Source organism: Typha latifolia, chromosome 5 (genome assembly GCF_019914945.1).
Source record: "Typha latifolia isolate L0001 chromosome 5, TyphaL0001v2, whole genome shotgun sequence".
Taxonomy (NCBI): Eukaryota; Viridiplantae; Streptophyta; class Magnoliopsida; order Poales; family Typhaceae; genus Typha; species Typha latifolia.
The window spans coordinates 16579702-16596711 of record NC_133090.1 but is presented as its reverse complement, the minus strand read 5'-3'; the positions used below and the strand labels follow the sequence as shown (position 1 = coordinate 16596711).

The 17010-nt window shown below is 39.2% G+C and overlaps 3 protein-coding genes across 5 annotated transcripts; all 3 read left to right on the top strand.

Annotated features, from left to right (window-relative positions):
• The first annotated feature begins 493 nt into the window (after positions 1-493).
• On the top strand, positions 494-6649 carry LOC140788696 (glycine dehydrogenase (decarboxylating), mitochondrial-like). The gene is made up of 15 exons (XM_073138076.1): positions 494-2084; positions 2179-2424; positions 2510-2587; positions 2700-2800; positions 2879-3074; positions 3174-3299; positions 3393-3578; positions 3728-3841; positions 4431-4583; positions 4672-4860; positions 5389-5466; positions 5612-5737; positions 5820-5918; positions 6092-6209; positions 6311-6649. The coding sequence occupies exons 1-15, from the start codon at positions 894-896 to the stop codon at positions 6403-6405; spliced, it is 3096 nt and encodes a 1031-aa protein (XP_072994177.1). The 5' UTR covers positions 494-893; the 3' UTR covers positions 6406-6649.
• A 1180-nt stretch (positions 6650-7829) lies between these two features.
• Positions 7830-11219, top strand: LOC140788697 (calcineurin B-like protein 9). Of its 3 annotated transcripts, none has more exons than XM_073138077.1 (9): positions 7830-7959; positions 8053-8239; positions 8348-8430; positions 9108-9167; positions 9526-9634; positions 9720-9772; positions 10079-10147; positions 10237-10349; positions 10641-11219. In XM_073138077.1, the coding sequence occupies exons 1-9, from the start codon at positions 7927-7929 to the stop codon at positions 10693-10695; spliced, it is 762 nt and encodes a 253-aa protein (XP_072994178.1). In that variant the 5' UTR covers positions 7830-7926; the 3' UTR covers positions 10696-11219. The 3 variants fall into 3 exon arrangements, with proteins under 3 accessions (XP_072994178.1, XP_072994180.1, XP_072994181.1); XM_073138080.1 differs by having other exon boundaries at positions 7891-7959; positions 8348-8790; XM_073138079.1 differs by lacking the exon at positions 9108-9167.
• A 2631-nt stretch (positions 11220-13850) lies between these two features.
• LOC140789346 (uncharacterized) lies at positions 13851-15325 on the top strand. Its single transcript, XM_073139011.1, has 3 exons — positions 13851-14378; positions 14466-14753; positions 14861-15325. The coding sequence occupies exons 1-3, from the start codon at positions 14190-14192 to the stop codon at positions 15194-15196; spliced, it is 813 nt and encodes a 270-aa protein (XP_072995112.1). The 5' UTR covers positions 13851-14189; the 3' UTR covers positions 15197-15325.
• Positions 15326-17010: the final 1685 nt, after the last annotated feature.

Genomic DNA, 17010 nt, shown 5'->3' with positions numbered 1-17010 from the left:
TCGACTAATCACGTAGTCAAACGACGGAATTAATTTTATGTGGAATATCTAATCACGGTTAGATGGAATCCAGCAACGGGGAATACCCACGTGACTACCCTTAATGAGGATAAATCTAAACGACTCGTTCGAAGTTGCCACTTGATTGTTAATCTAAAAATAAACGTATGGATTACATTTTGAGGTGGGTGGAACAGCGATTCGGACATCCACAGATTCTCCGAGATTCTGGTTGGGTAGATGAAGTGAACCCACCGCAGTGGGCAGTTGTTTTCGATGGCCCACCACTCGGATCTGCTCCAGATTAACTTGTCCGAAGATTTTTTCTCGTCCTCCAAAAATTCCTGAGGCCTAAGATACCGATAAGCCGACGAGTCCAATCCCGGCATTCCCATCCTCCCAACTCTCTCACTGTCTCACTCCCTCCACTTAAAATTTAGAATTTTTCTTTCCTTTTCTTTTTCCTTTCAAGAAGCTCTTCTCCTCCGTCCAAACTCCATCCTCTTCCTCAGTAGACGACATTCTGGATTTGTATCACGGAGAGCTCTCCTAAAATCCACTCTCTCACTGATGACTGCATCACCTCCAAGTGTCTAACTTCTCCCCCAGTGGTTTGTGCTTGCTTTAAAGTTCGTGCATCCCATCTCACCCACCCACCCACCCACCAACCCATTGTTTTATCGTTCTACGAATATATTGTAATATATATATACTAGCAGGAGTAATCTCTCTTATCTCGCTCATAACCCAAATATAGCATTTGCCGCAAACAGAGGAGGAGGAGAGAAAGAGAGAGAGAGAGAGAGAGAGAGAGAGAGAGAGAGAGAGGTAGGAGTTAGTATCTCCCTCTTCTTCCTTTCTTTCGAATCCTTCTCCCTCGTGAGACCGAAGCAATGGAGCGAGCTCGACGCCTCGCCAGCCGCGCTATCCTCCGCCGTCTGATCTCCGACTCCAAGCAATCCCAACCCCTCCCCGCCGTCTCCCGCCACATCACCACCCTCGCCTCCTCCTCCTTCTTCCACCACCGCCCCCCTTCTCCTCCCTCTTACTCCACCCAGATCCGCTCCATCTCAGTCTCCTCTCTCCTCCCCTCCGACACCTTCCCCCGCCGCCACAACTCTGCCACCCCCTCCGACCAATCCGACATGGCCGCCGCCTGCGGGTTCCCCTCCCTCGACTCCCTCATCGACGCCACCGTCCCCAAATCTATCCGCATCCCTTCCATGACCTTCTCCGACGCCTTCGACTCCGGCTTCACCGAATCCCAGATGATCGCCCACATGCAACGACTCGCCTCCATGAACAAGCTCTTCAAGTCCTTCATCGGCATGGGCTACTACGACACCCACGTCCCCGCCGTCATCCTCCGCAACATCATGGAGAATCCCGGGTGGTACACCCAGTACACCCCTTACCAAGCCGAGATCGCCCAGGGCCGCCTCGAATCCCTCCTTAACTTCCAGACCATGATCACCGACCTCACCGCTCTCCCCATGTCCAACGCCTCCCTCCTCGACGAGGGCACCGCCGCCGCCGAGGCCATGGCCATGTGCAACAACATCCACAAATCCAAGAAAAAGACCTTCTTGATCGCCTCCAACTGCCATCCCCAAACCATCGACATCTGCAAGACCCGCGCCGATGGGTTCGACCTCAAGGTCGTCGTCGCCGACTTGAAGGACTTCAATTACAAATCCGGCGATGTGTGCGGTGTCCTGGTCCAGTATCCCGGGACCGAAGGCGAGGTCTTGGATTACGAGGAATTCATTAAAAACTCGCATGCGCACGGGGTCAAGGTCGTCATGGCGACGGATCTGTTGGCTTTGACGGTGCTCAAGCCGCCAGGAGAGATCGGGGCCGACATAGTCGTCGGATCGGCGCAGCGGTTCGGGGTGCCGATGGGGTACGGAGGACCCCACGCCGCGTTCCTCGCCACTTCGCAAGAGTACAAGAGGATGATGCCGGGGAGAATTATCGGGTTAAGTGTCGATTCCACCGGGAAGCCTGCGCTTCGGATGGCGATGCAGACGAGGGAGCAGCACATCAGGAGGGACAAGGCCACGAGCAACATCTGCACAGCTCAGGTATGGAATTTGTTTGCTGAATTGTCCGATTGATTTCTCACCAGATGCAATTCGATTGAATGAGCCCAAGGATTGTACTTTTTTACCTTCTTAGGCGTTGCTTGCGAATATGGCGGGGATGTTTGCAGTGTACCATGGCCCTGAAGGCCTCAAGGCCATTGCCGATCGTGTTCACGGTCTCGCTGGTACTTTTGCTCACGGGTTGAAGAAGCTAGGAACGGTGACCGTACAAGAACTTCCTTTCTTTGATACCGTGAAGGTGAAGTGTGCTGACGCAAAGGCAATTGCGGAAGAGGCTTACAAAAATGAAATGAATCTGCGAGTTGTTGACTCGAACACTGTAAGTAATTTTTGCCTTGTAACATTCTTATTGGAACATTTTTGAGACGTATTAAAGTATGATTCTTTCAATTTATATCTTTCAGATAACTGTTGCTTTTGATGAGACTACGACCTTGGAAGATGTTGATAAGCTGTTCAAAGTGTTCGCTGGTGGTAAGCCTGTAAGTGTCTGATGTTGAAAATTCTCTGCTTTGGAACACAATTGTACTCGCCACTTACCTGCTGTTTTGAGCAAAGCTTACATTCTGCCGGAATCGATTTTGAAACTTTCAGGTTGCCTTCACAGCTGAATCTCTAGCACCGGAGGTTCAGAGCACAATCCCCAGTGGACTTGTCAGAGAGAGCCCATATTTGACTCATTCAATCTTCAACTCGTAAGACCATTCTGCTTAACCTGATGAAGGTCAGTCTCAATCGTAGGAGCACTTACAACTGTGTTTTCTACTTTCCAGGTACCACACTGAGCATGAACTGCTCCGCTATCTTCACAAATTACAAGCCAAAGATCTTTCACTATGTCACAGTATGATTCCTCTGGGATCTTGTACAATGAAATTGAATGCTACTGTCGAAATGATGCCTGTAACTTGGCCCAACTTTGCTGGTTTACACCCATTTGCCCCTACTGAACAGACTCAGGGTTATCAGGTTAGAAAAGTCCTCTTTTCTTAAGCATGAACACATTTAGTCTCTTCAGTTCGAAGATTTGGGCACTCAAACAGGTCACTTTTTGTGTTCTTCTTTAAGGAAATGTTCAACAACTTGGGCGAGCTCCTGTGCGAAATCACAGGATTTGATTCTTTCTCATTGCAACCAAATGCTGGTGCTGCTGGAGAGTATGCAGGGCTCATGGTTATCCGTGCTTACCATATGGTAGGTCTTGTGAAAGTTCAGTTCCTTTCAAGATTCAAGTTTTTCTATATCTTGTCTGGGATATTTACAAATATATTTTGAGAGAAATTGTAGGCAAGAGGAGACAACCACCGGAATGTCTGCATCATACCTGTCTCGGCTCATGGGACAAACCCTGCAAGTGCAGCTATGTGCGGAATGAAAATTGTTGCTGTAGGAACTGATTCAAAGGGGAACATTAACATCGAAGAGTTGAGAAAAGCTGCTGAAGCAAATAAGGACAGCTTATCTGCTCTCATGGTATATATGTCTGCACTTTGAGGGTTTATGCTATTCTTATCCATCTTCATACATTACAATTTTCCATAAGCACCATGTCCCATGGGAAAGTCCCAGGCTATTTTTACCATATGAAATTATTGAATATTGATTAATTACTTATTGCCCAGGTTACTTACCCTTCAACCCATGGAGTATATGAAGAAGGGATTGATGAAATATGCAAAATTATTCATGACAATGGTGGGCAAGTCTACATGGATGGAGCTAACATGAATGCTCAGGTCAGTGCCATGAAAATATCAAGCGGTTTTGGTAATTTTTATCTCACGCATGTATAGGAAATAACTCATCAGCCATTTGCAAGATGTAGGAAAGTAAATTGCTTCGTAACCCATGCTTCTAATAGTTCATATTGTGGAAGATACCCCAGATGTTATTATCATGAAATTGTTCAAGTAGTTGATCTGCTATGTTGTCCAATGAAAATATGCTGACTTGAGTTTTCTGATTGGTCCTTCAGAATCCCTCTTTGCTACTGGTTATTTTTTCATACATCAAAGAAAATTCTTGTTATTTTATTGATGAGGTACTCACGTTATCTATTGACAATATATCTTGTAAATTTTTTCATTTAATCTACAAAGCCTCCTCTTTTGATGTACCAATGTGTGGTAATGATATTGACATGACATAGATTATATGAGGTTTTTTTCCCAATTAAGAATGTATTATGCTGTATCCGTGTGATGGCACATTGTAGTGTAGTACCATTATTCATGAGACTGAATCTGTGAATTAGATCTTGCAACTTCCTTTATTTTTCCCTCCTTTTTTTATGCTAACAAGAACTTCATCTCATCTTATGTACAGGTTGGGTTAACCAGCCCTGGCTTTATTGGAGCAGATGTTTGCCATCTTAATCTCCATAAGACATTTTGCATTCCACATGGTGGAGGTGGTCCAGGCATGGGTCCTATTGGTGTTAAGAAGCATTTGGCACCATTTTTACCATCTCATCCAGTGGTAAGAAACCCACTAATGACTAACATAAGGAAAAGGCATTAACATTTGCAGTTTCCAGTTTTAAGCAAACTAATTCCCATTCTCTTAGGTGTCTACTGGTGGGATACCTGCCCCTGAGAAAAGCCAGCCGCTTGGTACTATATCTGCGGCACCTTGGGGGTCTGCACTGATTTTGCCAATTTCATACACATACATTGCTATGATGGGTTCTAAAGGGCTAACAGAAGCTTCAAAGATTGCTATCTTGAATGCGAATTACATGGCAAAGCGTCTAGAGGTACTTGTGCTTCTCTTCTTTTTTTTCATGCTCATTTACCCTGCTCTACCTTATTGATGATGTGCTATTGTACTAAAGTTGCATGGACTCTGCCAACTAGATTTTTGTTGAGGACCGAGAAATATTAATATCGATTTTTTGCAAACCATATCTGTCTGCCATCAAAATAGCAATCCCTGTACCTCGACAGAACCATTTTTCAGCCTGGGATTAAGACACTAGGATAAACAAGGCTTTAAAATGAAATATTTATCTGTCCGCATCTTAGATAACTACAGAGAGGTATGACCAGCTGTTGCTGTGAGCATGGCAATTTTATTGACCAAGGTCTCTTTGCACAAACTAGAGGGAAGAGATACTACCTTATATTTAAATGGAGGATTATCATTACCAGAAAAAATAGGGGCATTCCATTAAATTCGTGCCTTCAACGAGAATTGATCAGTTCATTTTAATTGAAAGTTCATATCTGGACTCTGGTTAGTGGATATACTAGTATTTCTTTTTAACTTTCCTGTGGTTTTGCAGAATCATTATCCCGTTCTTTTCCGTGGAGTCAATGGAACTGTTGCCCATGAGTTCATCATCGACTTAAGAGGGTTTAAGGTGCTTCATATGCAAAATTTTGCTTCCCTTTTTCTCTCTTTTTTCCTTCATTTGCAAGCCATTAGACCAATTGTGCTCATTTATTCCCTCATTTCTTCCTTCACTTAGTAGTCATCATATTGGCTTATCTTCTATTTTACTGCAGACTACAGCTGGTATAGAACCTGAAGATGTTGCGAAGCGTCTCATGGATTATGGATTCCATGCACCAACAATGTCATGGCCAGTGCCAGGCACACTCATGATTGAACCCACAGAAAGTGAAAGCAAAGTATTGTCACTAAGCATATTCTGTCATCTCCCTTTCAGCCATTCCACAAATTTATAAAGTTAACATAATTTCCCCTCTACAGGCTGAACTAGATAGGTTTTGTGATGCCCTCATCTCTATCAGGGAAGAAATCGCACAGATTGAGAACGGTAAAGCAGATCTTCATAATAATGTCCTCAAGGTAAATAAGACCATGATGGTTTTAGTTTACTATTAGGATTTGCCTCACCATAGTCCATAACGTTCCCCCAACAAATATTTCTTCATTGATAGCATAGCTAATTCTCAAACTATAAGATATGTGTTTACTTTTTCATGAATTAGAGAGGTAAACATATGGAAACTTTTATGCAGGGCGCTCCTCATCCACCATCTTTGGTGATGAGTGATTCATGGACAAAACCATATTCCAGGGAGTATGCTGCATTCCCTGCAGCGTGGCTCCGCGGCTCCAAGTTCTGGCCAACCACAGGTATTACATGCCACTTACTTTATAATGTCATAATCTCTCTAGGAAATCTTTGCAAGCAGAATTCTCAGGAATCTAAATTCCTTTGGGATTTATGTTATCAGGCCGTGTGGACAATGTGTACGGGGATCGCAATCTCATCTGCACTCTTCTTCCTGTGTCACAAATGGCTGAAGAAGCTGCAGCTGCTACAGCATAAGACTGTCCTACTGCAAACATCAGTGATATTTACAGCTTGTTACTTGGCAAAGCATTCTCTCATCTTTCTTTAAAACTGTATATAACACAACCTTTGGCAGCTCTCTCTCTCTCTCTCTCTCTCTCTCTCTCTCTCTCTCTCTCTCTAATTATTCAAGTAGCTGCCGGCACTCTGCTGTATTGTTACACTGTTGCTTATTGCAACTATGTGAAATCCGTAATTATCCAACATATTTCCTGTTTAACTCTCGTTATGCAGCAATCTAATATGTTTGTATGATTTCCATTTATTCCTCACTACTCAGCCATATTGAACTTGGGATAATTCGAATAAGGGCCCGTTTTGGTTGTTTAAAATTGGAATCGGAGATTTATTTTAGGTTAAAGAAAAAAATTCCTTTGAATTCTAATTCAGTGTTTGATTCCAAAAAGACGGATAAGTGTGATAATAAAAATATGGGATAAGATGATATTTTATAATAATAAAAATAAATGATAAAAATGATTAATTTAATTTTATTGCTACTTCGATTTTTATTAGTTTTTGATAGAGAAAGATAAGAAATAGGTTTAAATTTAATGTACATGATAATAACTATGATACATTTTATAATTCTTGGCCAAAAAATAGTTTAACTTAATTTATCATAAATATTTTCACAAATAGCATCACAAATAGATATCTCGTATTAAAATATTTTTCACTATAAACATCTTCTAATATATTGCTAAGCATATCATAGTTATATTAAATTACTCAATCTGAATCTAAATTACAATATGTCACCCGACACAGTGCATAAAAAAATGAGAGCAAATTGGTTATCTATATTTTAAAATAAGTGGTTGAGTTATTTAAAAAGAAATATTCTCAATTAAAACATAAAATAGATATATATATATATATATATATATATATATATATATATATATATATATATAATTCTCGTTTCTAAAATCTCAACTCATTCGTTTGGCATATTTTTTTTAAAAAATAAAACGGGCTTATTTCGGAATAAAACACTTATTTTGTCTAACCAAAAGAGAAATTTATGTATAACACCCTACAATTTGATGATTTTATGAATAGATCCCTTTCTTTTTACAACTATGACCTGAAATATGGATTATCTCGAGTTTTTTTTTTAAATTCTTTTGTTACCGAAAACTACTCACATTTCACCACTAAAAAAAGAAAAAAAAAATCTACTACTGTCACAGAGACTTAGATTTTATCAATGATTAACCAATCAATAACGTCTCAAATACTAAATAGTTAAAAAAATTTGCAAGCTTACCTCATAACATGTGTGTATAGCATAGCATATTAAACTATGATTAGATCTTGGATTATTAAATCGTTAGAATAACGTGTGTGTATAGCATAGCATATATAAGTATATATGAGTTATGAATCTTATAGAGTAGCTTTCTAAAAGACGTGGAGAACTTTTTAAGACCGTGGAAGGGGGGGAATAAGAAAAAAGGTAGCGCTTCTCTGATAGGTAAGGGAAGGTGGGCGATGGGAATTTCGCCGTCTTCTTCCTATTCCATCGTAAGTTTATTCCAACTCCCTCCTATTCGCGGTTATTATAACTGGTTCGGATTCTAATTTATTCGCAAATTTTTGTCCTCTTCTCCGGTGAAGAGTTCGAGTACGAGCTCTCTGACGGCGGGGGAGAGGCTGTGCGCAGTGTTCTTACCGCTGGTTGCGGTCGGCGAGGCGCTCGTGTTCGCCGTGGCGAATTGCTTCGAGCGCCGCCCGCCACGTGTACTTCGCCCACGCAAGAAGACCTTCCTCGAGCTCGCCAGGCTCGCCGACGACTCCAAATGCTGTAATCGCTTCCCCCTTTCGGCCTTTATCCTCCTCGTGATCTGGTATCCTTCTTCTACAAAATTTGTTTAGATTTATGATGGTGTTATTTTTTTCGATTTGGGCGAAGTCACTGTGAACGAGGTGGAGGCGCTCTACGAGCTCTACAAGAAGCTGAGTTGCTCCGTCGTTGACGATGGCCTCATCCACAAGGTATTGGCGGCTGTGCATCTATCTCTTACGTCTGTGGTCCCCATGCTATTAGAATTAAATGAAGCCTAAAAAGACGTCACATTTTTTTTTCTTTTCTACTTTGGTGGTTTTGTTGGGCATAAAAGATTCTTAATATTATTTAGTTGTGTACTCAATTTGAAATCTTGGATGGAAATTATAATAGCAAGTGAAGAATTTTGTACCTTTGAACATTCTGGAGTTGCATTGAGCGAGGCCGGATCCATTTCTCCCTTCTTTTTTTCTGCCCGATTCTTTGGTCATTGCGTGTTCATTTTCAAAATTGCAGTAGCTCACATAGCCAATGCCGGATTCATCGTATTCTGGGCAAGATTAAGCAATGTAAGTAGCAATTCATGCAAAAGATTTGGCTCTCAGTTTTCTGAACTTATGATCTCTTGCTATTTGTCACGATGTTGGCTGGCTTTTCTTGTTTATATTTTTGGTTTGACCCATGCGTCAGTGTTTAGGGACTGCTTGGTACCTGCAATATGAAATGCAGCATCTTGATAGCTATTTCCTATCCAAGGTGTTTGCTGATAATATACTTACAAGTATATGACAGAAATAATCAGAAGGGAGTTAGAGCTTCGCTTGTGTGCTACTAGTATATTTGTTTATTGTAGTGACCATGGTTCAAATTTTTTCTATCTTTTTAGGAAGAGCTTCAATTGGCACTGTTCAAGGCCCCAAATGGAAAGAATCTTTTTCTTGATAGAGTAAGTCCAAAACTATGGTTTCCAAATTAAATGTTTGTCACAGTTATTCTCTAAGAAAAAGAAGGAAACAGTTTTTGGTTTGATCATCAGTTTTTGTTTTGTTGTGTTTGTACTTGGTAGATACTTTACTATTCTGTAACTTTTGTGCTTGAAACATGCCATATACCTTTTAATAAAGTAGCAATATTATTTCCTGACAAACATGGCATCATATGTTGCTCCTACAGTAAGTGTATGCAAATATTGCAGACACACACGCCTAAACTCTTATTTTTCCTAATGCTATTGTTCTTTACATTATTGCCCAGAATCTTGCTAGTTTCCTTCTATATGATGCATATGATGTTGCCTTTTGTAGTTTTTTCTTCTTTTTGATTACAAGAAGAATGGTGTTATTGAATTTGAAGAGTTTATACTTGCATTGAGCGTCTTCCATCCATATGCTCCCTTGGAGGATAAAATCAATTGTAAGTACTTATGGCATTTGAAACCGATTTGGTATGAATTCACCTTTGATATACAATATTTTATTCCCTTTTGAATTTCTTTCAGTTGCATTCAGGTTGTATGATTTGAGGCAAACTGGGTACATTGAGCGTGAAGAGGTAAGTTGTTAATTATTTTCTGCAGATGTTATTTTTTACATATATTTGTTGATCATATGAATAATTCTGATGTATGAGTTTATTTTTGACACTGAAGTGAGTTCTTTCTTTATATAAATAGGAAATTTAAGAGTCATGCCTGGTTAATTTGAATCTTATTGTTATTCATGGTTCTTAGAGTGCTAGCTAGCACAGCTTCTTACCCTGATGTTTCTTCTATAATTTAATTTTTCTCTGCAGGTAACTCATCTGATTTTTACAGTCAAATTTCAAGCTTTCTCATTCTGTAATCGTTTTCTTTCTTAGGTTAAGCAAATGGTGACTGTTTCAGACGTGAAACTATCAGATGACATTCTCGAAGCCATAATAGACAAGGCTTGCTCTTTATCTGTTCTCACTGCTCTTCATCTCATTTTTTCCCATATTTTCTGAAAGTCTGTATTGTTTTGTTCATTCTATTGCAGACATTTAGAGAAGCTGATGTCGACAATGATGGAAAAATAAACAAAAAAGAATGGAAAAATTTTGTATTGAGGAACCCTTCTCTTCTAAAGAATATGACAATACCTTATCTGAAGTAAGAAGCTGTTTTATCCTTCTTGAATCTATTTATGCTTGCTGTTAAACCTCCAGAACTAACACACACAACACTTTTACTGAATGATGATCAACTGGTATAGCTTATGATGCTCTATGCTCTGTAATATTCCTTCAGACTTCACTAGTTAGCGGAAAAGTGTATATTAGTCATTCATTATAAGAGATACTAATGGGTCTGCTAACAGAATACTCCTTGTACTAGTAGGTCTTTGTCACTTATATAGAAACAATGTCACTAACTTCCCTGTTGCCCGATTTCACCTCACAGGGATGTCACGACAGCATTCCCTAGTTTTGTTTTCAACACGGAGGTCGAAGACTAAATAAAGAAGGTGACACATTCTTGGATGACAGTGGAATTGTCAACCATGCAGGAAACAACTAGAGAAGCAAAACTAGACGTTTCTTTCGCAATGGAAAGCTATTTATTGAATTCAGACTGCTGCTATGCCCATATCTCTCCTCAAAATCTACTTCCTCTGTGAACTACAAGTGAGAACAGTTTGCCACTGAACAGCTGTTTGGTTCCTTGACTACGTATCGGCTTTGCCATCACATCCATTGTAATCTTCAACTGAAATATTCTTTTGAGTTTGCCACTTATATCAGCAAGGAACTGGAAAAATTGTATTTAGACTCCACTTTCATATGACCATACTGCTCTAAGATTTCTCAGAATCTTGAACCTCGAGAATTCTAAAGGTGTCACTAGTGATATTGGTTTACTATTTTAGGACTATGTTGAGAGCTGTGGTGAAAAAGGAGAAAAATGTTCCTTGTATTTAAACTTTTCCATCTGCGAAGGGCATAGAATAAAGAAGCAAAGACAGCTCCTTTATTTCTTCAACTCTTTGTGAAACTCTTTATTAGTTCATTATACATTATTAGTAGTTGTAGTTAAGTAATTTCATTGTTGTCAGTAAATTTGAAGCTGCAAAAGATGGCTCATGCACTGTAACTTTTCACCACGAAAAGATGCAATCTTAGGATCATCATCTTTTATCCTTGTCATACAACATTACTAGTATACAAGCAAGCCAGATATTGATTTTAAAACCTCTAATTTATTGTTTCAGGGATTATAGTAGTAGTAATTTATGGTTACATGCTTTTGTCTCAGGTTTGCAGCACTTCTGCAGGGTTATCTATTAGTCAAAAAGGAAAAGGAAAAAAAAAAAAAAGAACCTCAGAGCTGAGGTGCTAAATTATTATTTAAAAAAACAACTATTTTTTTATGCATAAGAATGAACTGCTTATTTCATTGAACAATGTATTTGTATGAATCTGCATTGGTTGAAGGGAGCTCAAGAAGAAGTTGTATTCAAGTGCTCAGAAATATATATAAATTGGTACCGTAGCTACTACAAATCCCCTTTAAAAGCTACTTGATGAAGTCCAACAACACCAAGACCAAATCGAAGCTAACTCATATCTTCTCCACCATTGCTCTTTCCAATTTACCTTTCAGCATTTATTAGAACAGCTCTAGTAGCCAGATACACCAACATCATTAAAGTTGGCTACATCAAAAACTATTTTTTGGAAACTTTTAAGTCGATCAGGTAACACAGTCAATCTTTTAACACATGAAGGATGATATCTTAGCATCTCCCCACAATTATAATCCACCTAAGTAGCTGTTTCTACGGTGAAGACTGCATAATGGAAACTAGAGTATGATAATGCAGGTATATGTCCTTTAATGTATTCCATATCTTACAATGGATTAATATATCTCCATATCTTACAGTGGGCATCACAAAACTCTGTTAATTAAGCAGGAATCATGGGAAAAAGATAAATTTATCCTGAAACCTTTAATTCTTTCACAAGAGAGAGAGAGAGAGAGAGAGAGAGAGAGAGAGAGAGAGAGAGAGAGAGAGAAAGAGAGACAGATGCTGTTAGTAAGTCTTGTGAATGTGGAACAGATGTACAGAGGATGGGCATGATCTGAATTTGGGCAGATATAAGATGGATCTAGTTGGTTTTACATAGCACAAGCCTCTTTTGGAGAGATAATGGGCCCCTGTTACATGGAGAACAGTGTCTTGTAGCCAGAGCCAGGAGACACTAAAAAACGCTTCATCTTTTCTGGACTGGCTCAATCATTGATAACTGCACCTTGCAGATTGTAAGATAGAAAATCTTTATTTTTAAATCATCATGCTAATCATTATCATCATCATCTTCTTCTTCTTCTTATTCTTCTTCCTCTCTCTCTCTCTCTCTCTCTCTCTCTCCTCAGAGCATGAAGAGGATTATACACAGAATCTGTGCTTCTATAATTACAAAATTACAAATTTAGTTTTCTTTCATAATAAGATTTCATCTTCTGATAAACAGCTGAATGAGAATTAATCCTAATTCAAACATCTAACGCGCATTTCTTAGTTTTGTTCTTCAAGCTAAGGAGAACGAAAAATTCGATGCATTATCGTAATGTTTAAAACGTAACTTTGTTTTTATCTAGTAAAGACAACACCTTTTGCTTTCATATATTCCTCATCTTGTCTCAATAAATACGCATACACATTCACGAAGAGTCAAAATCTATAACTATGTCAGCATGAAAAGATTTTCCACAAGTATACTAATATTCAAGTGGGTTATATCTAAAACCACACAAAAATATAAAAAAATTCGGTTTTTGTAATTAAAGTCTTTTGCCCCTTCCAGATCTGAAACTGTTTATGTTATGCAACTTGCTCGTATTAGTCCTGGTTGAATATATACTATGCACAACCATTTGCTGAAAAAGTTGTCTCTCTTCTAAAATTTCTTATCGACCATATCATGACAAGTGATCAGTTATAGAGAATTATAAATTGCTAAAAAGATGCTACAAAACGAAGAGAGATATGGACAGTGTTAAAATTTCTTACTGCAAAGTTTTTTGATTGGGCTATAGTTTACAGAGCTCACGAGTAGAGTCATATAACTAATTTGGCTATATGCACTTGGAGCTACATGGAACCTCTCTTTAACGTCACTTCCCTTTCAAACAGCGAGAGCTTCTATTTCCTGCGTAGCAAAAGCAAAAGCAAGGAGGGGATGCCAAGGAAGACAAACCAAACGAGTTTTGGATTGGTAAATGGATAACTGAGGATCTTATTCTTCCAATGAATTTTTGGTGTCAATGGAAGATGTCATCATGGTTTGGTTAATTTCTATGCACAGATCAAGTGGGAGGCTGTTCATGAATTAGTGTAACTAAACAGGTGAATTAAATAAAAGATTACATGCATGGAAGGACCACTCTCTCCTGTAATTGAGTGTAGAGGTTAATACTGGTCAGCACAGAGCCAAGGGGACTGTTACTGTTCACTTGCCTGCTTAAAAGCTAAACAGCGATTCCCCTCAAACAGAGAGAGAGAGAGAGGGCTGCATGGAAGATATGCATATAAATATATAGACAGTGTCCACATCTCAATAGATATTGTTAACTTTTTGCAATAATTAAAGATTTGTACATTGAGCCTTTTGGCATCAAAGTCCCTTTGCTTTGCTTGTTAACCATCCAGTTGTTGTTATGTGATCTCTCTCTCTCTCTCTCTCTCTCTTCTCTCTCTCCATGTGTTGTAGAAGCATGTGAATACCTTGCAAAGCCTTTCTAGTTTTCTTGTTTCCACATACCACTTTGCACAGCATGGTCCATGATAGTTGGAGTCTTTAGCGTTTTCTCTCCCCTTTCCCCTCCCTATCCCTATATCTATTGGTCCTTACTTTGTTTGATAGGGCTGGTCTCTCTCTATCTCTCTCTCTCTCTCTCTCTCTCCCTTCTCTTTCCTACACAAACACAACCACTCTCTTTTCCCCCATGACTCCAACTACTGAATACCAATTCTTCCTTCAAGATCAAAATCATTTAGCAATCTCCACTCCACAGACTGAAGCTTATTCTTTCTCACTCCTTTTTAACAATCGACATGATCAAGATGGGAATGCTACACCTCAACATGATCATGTTCATGATCAACAACATCAGCAGCAGCAGCAGCAGAAGAAGGTGAGAAATATGGCAGACCATATTTGATTAATGTTCAACTAGTCATGTGTCACTGATTATTAATTATATCCTATTCTTTTTATGAAGCCTGACGACACCTCGCCGTCGAGTGTTATGTTAGATGATCACTGCATCAGAAAAGATGTGAACGTATCGCGTAAATGGGTGTCTTCGAAGATGCGGTGGATGAGGAAGAGGATGATTTCTGATGAACTCGTCACGAGTAGAACAAGACGAAGTGGGCAAGCTCTTCAAGATCAACAACAGCAAAGCAAAGACAGCAGTGGTAACTCCCTCAATGGTATCATTCGAGTCTGCTCAGATTGCAATACAACAAGGACTCCGTTATGGAGGAGCGGTCCTCGAGGACCCAAGGTACTCACTCATCTACTATATATGAGTTGCTACATATAATAAATAGTTCATAACTAAACTCTACTTACACTCTATATCTCATCTTCTTCTTTGTGCTTATGGTGCAGTCACTTTGTAATGCATGTGGAATAAGGCAAAGAAAGGCGAGACGGGCAATGGCAGCAGCAGCAGCGGCGGCGGTAAGCGGTTCGTTGATCTCATCAGAAGCACCTAAAGATGCAAAAATGGAGAGAAGAGAAGAGACTAGTGATGTCCTTCCGTTTAAGAAGAGATGCAAAATCACCATGGCTAAGAGTGCTCAAAAGAAGGTTCCATCCAAAGATACTGTTATAAGTATGAGTAACCACTCTGCCTGTCATCAAGTATTTCCACAGGATGAGAAGAATGCAGCAATCTTGCTAATGGCTCTATCTTGTGGATCATGGTTAAGCACTTTGGTATGAACAAGCTTAGCCTATTGTACTGTTATGAGTGCTAGCAATTAGTCTTCGAAGCGAAGAAACGAGTATTGAATAATCAAGAGAGGCAATCTCTCTGAGTAATAAAATATCCTTGCATGCAAGTAACTTTTACTTTGTTGTTCCAATAAATGTCACATTCTTTTATTTACTCTTGGATTTCTTCGATATTTTCTGACGCATAACCATCAAAGCATTCTTGATCTCACAGAGGAAATGCAACGAGTGGGTTTATCATACTTCAAACTGTTAGTTTTCTTCCATTTACTGCTCTTGATCGTGAGTTGCTAATTGCAGAAGAAGCTGAGGCATATCGCAACAAAACATAAGCTACGCTCTCCTAATTGTGATTAGCATATCTCACCAACCAACAAGACATGTTCAAAGAAGACCTAATACAAAATCTGGGGTATTCTTGTTTACATATGTAAGATTAATCTGAATTCCAACTGAAGAAAGTAACAAAGGATATATATATATATATATATATATATGTAATTTTGTAAATAAGAAGTAACATTTGGTAAATAAGAAGCCCATTATCTGCCCCTGTGGCTGTAGTTGCAGATAGCGTTGTCGAGAAGCTGCAAGAGATGAATGGACTAGGTAATCTGCTACTCCAAATGTCAAACACATTTAGAGTTGCTAATAAATGTTAAATGAGGATCCACATAGCTATCATAGACCAGTGGATCTTAATCTCCTAATCATCTCCTTCAATCATAAAATTCAGGCAGTCAGATGAACAAGTGGATGTTGCAAAACTCAAAATCATGAACAAGAATAGGATTCCTATGCCAAATGATAATAGGCTCATTTTCCACCTTAAGATGGCCATCACCAGTCACAATCATCATAAATGTATGGTGTCCATAGAGTACCTCATTTATCACCACTGGTTGGCTATCAAGAGTGACACAACAAATGAGTGCAAAAACGTTCATCTTCCGGCTGTCACAAAGGTAGGCACTAGGCAGTACTCAACCTATTATTGTTATCTGAATTTGGTGAGATGAATCTATATGAAAAAAAAAAATCCCTCTGATGTAGAAAGGACTTTTAGCTGACCTCTTAGTTTACTGTTATTATCTTCATGCTGTAGCTTGTACGGATTGCAACAAGTGAAGCACCTCAGCATTGAACACATGCAATCAAGAAGGTCTTTCAGTTCTCATTAACAAAGCTAAAAGGAACGAAACCAAAATTTATGTATGAGAGTGCCAATTAACCCTCTGATGAAGACTCCTTTGCTGAAATTGCAAAAAAGATGTCCCTCTCCTGCTTATTGGTCAGTAGAAGAGCTTCAGATTGAAAATATATTGCTCCAGAGAGCACACATGAAAGAGGCTGCTAGCGAGTTACGAGCATCATAAAGTAGACTCATCCCATGCTGCAAAATTGTTGACAAAAAGAGGCTACAAATGTAAAAGAGCAAGAAATTGGCTCTCTTTGTATACAAGCATGCGAGCTTGTATTGCATGCAACAAACTGCCCAGTTCTATGTGAAGAATTGAGACTCTAAAATAATACTGCAGCTAGTAGGAGCAACATGAAGGGCCTTTCAATTCTTTAAATGATGTCTTGCACTGGAAGAGTCAATCATAGAACTAGATGGAGTGCTCATTGCTCTACCATGTAAATGTTATTGTGGTGCACCTGTAAGGTTATTCAAGATAAAATACATCATTTTCTACCCTTCATATACATACATATAGACTGTACTCAGGACAAGAAATCCAACTCTCGAAGCAAGAGGTCTAAATGTTATTGCTGGTCTCATGTCCTGACATGTAAAGTTA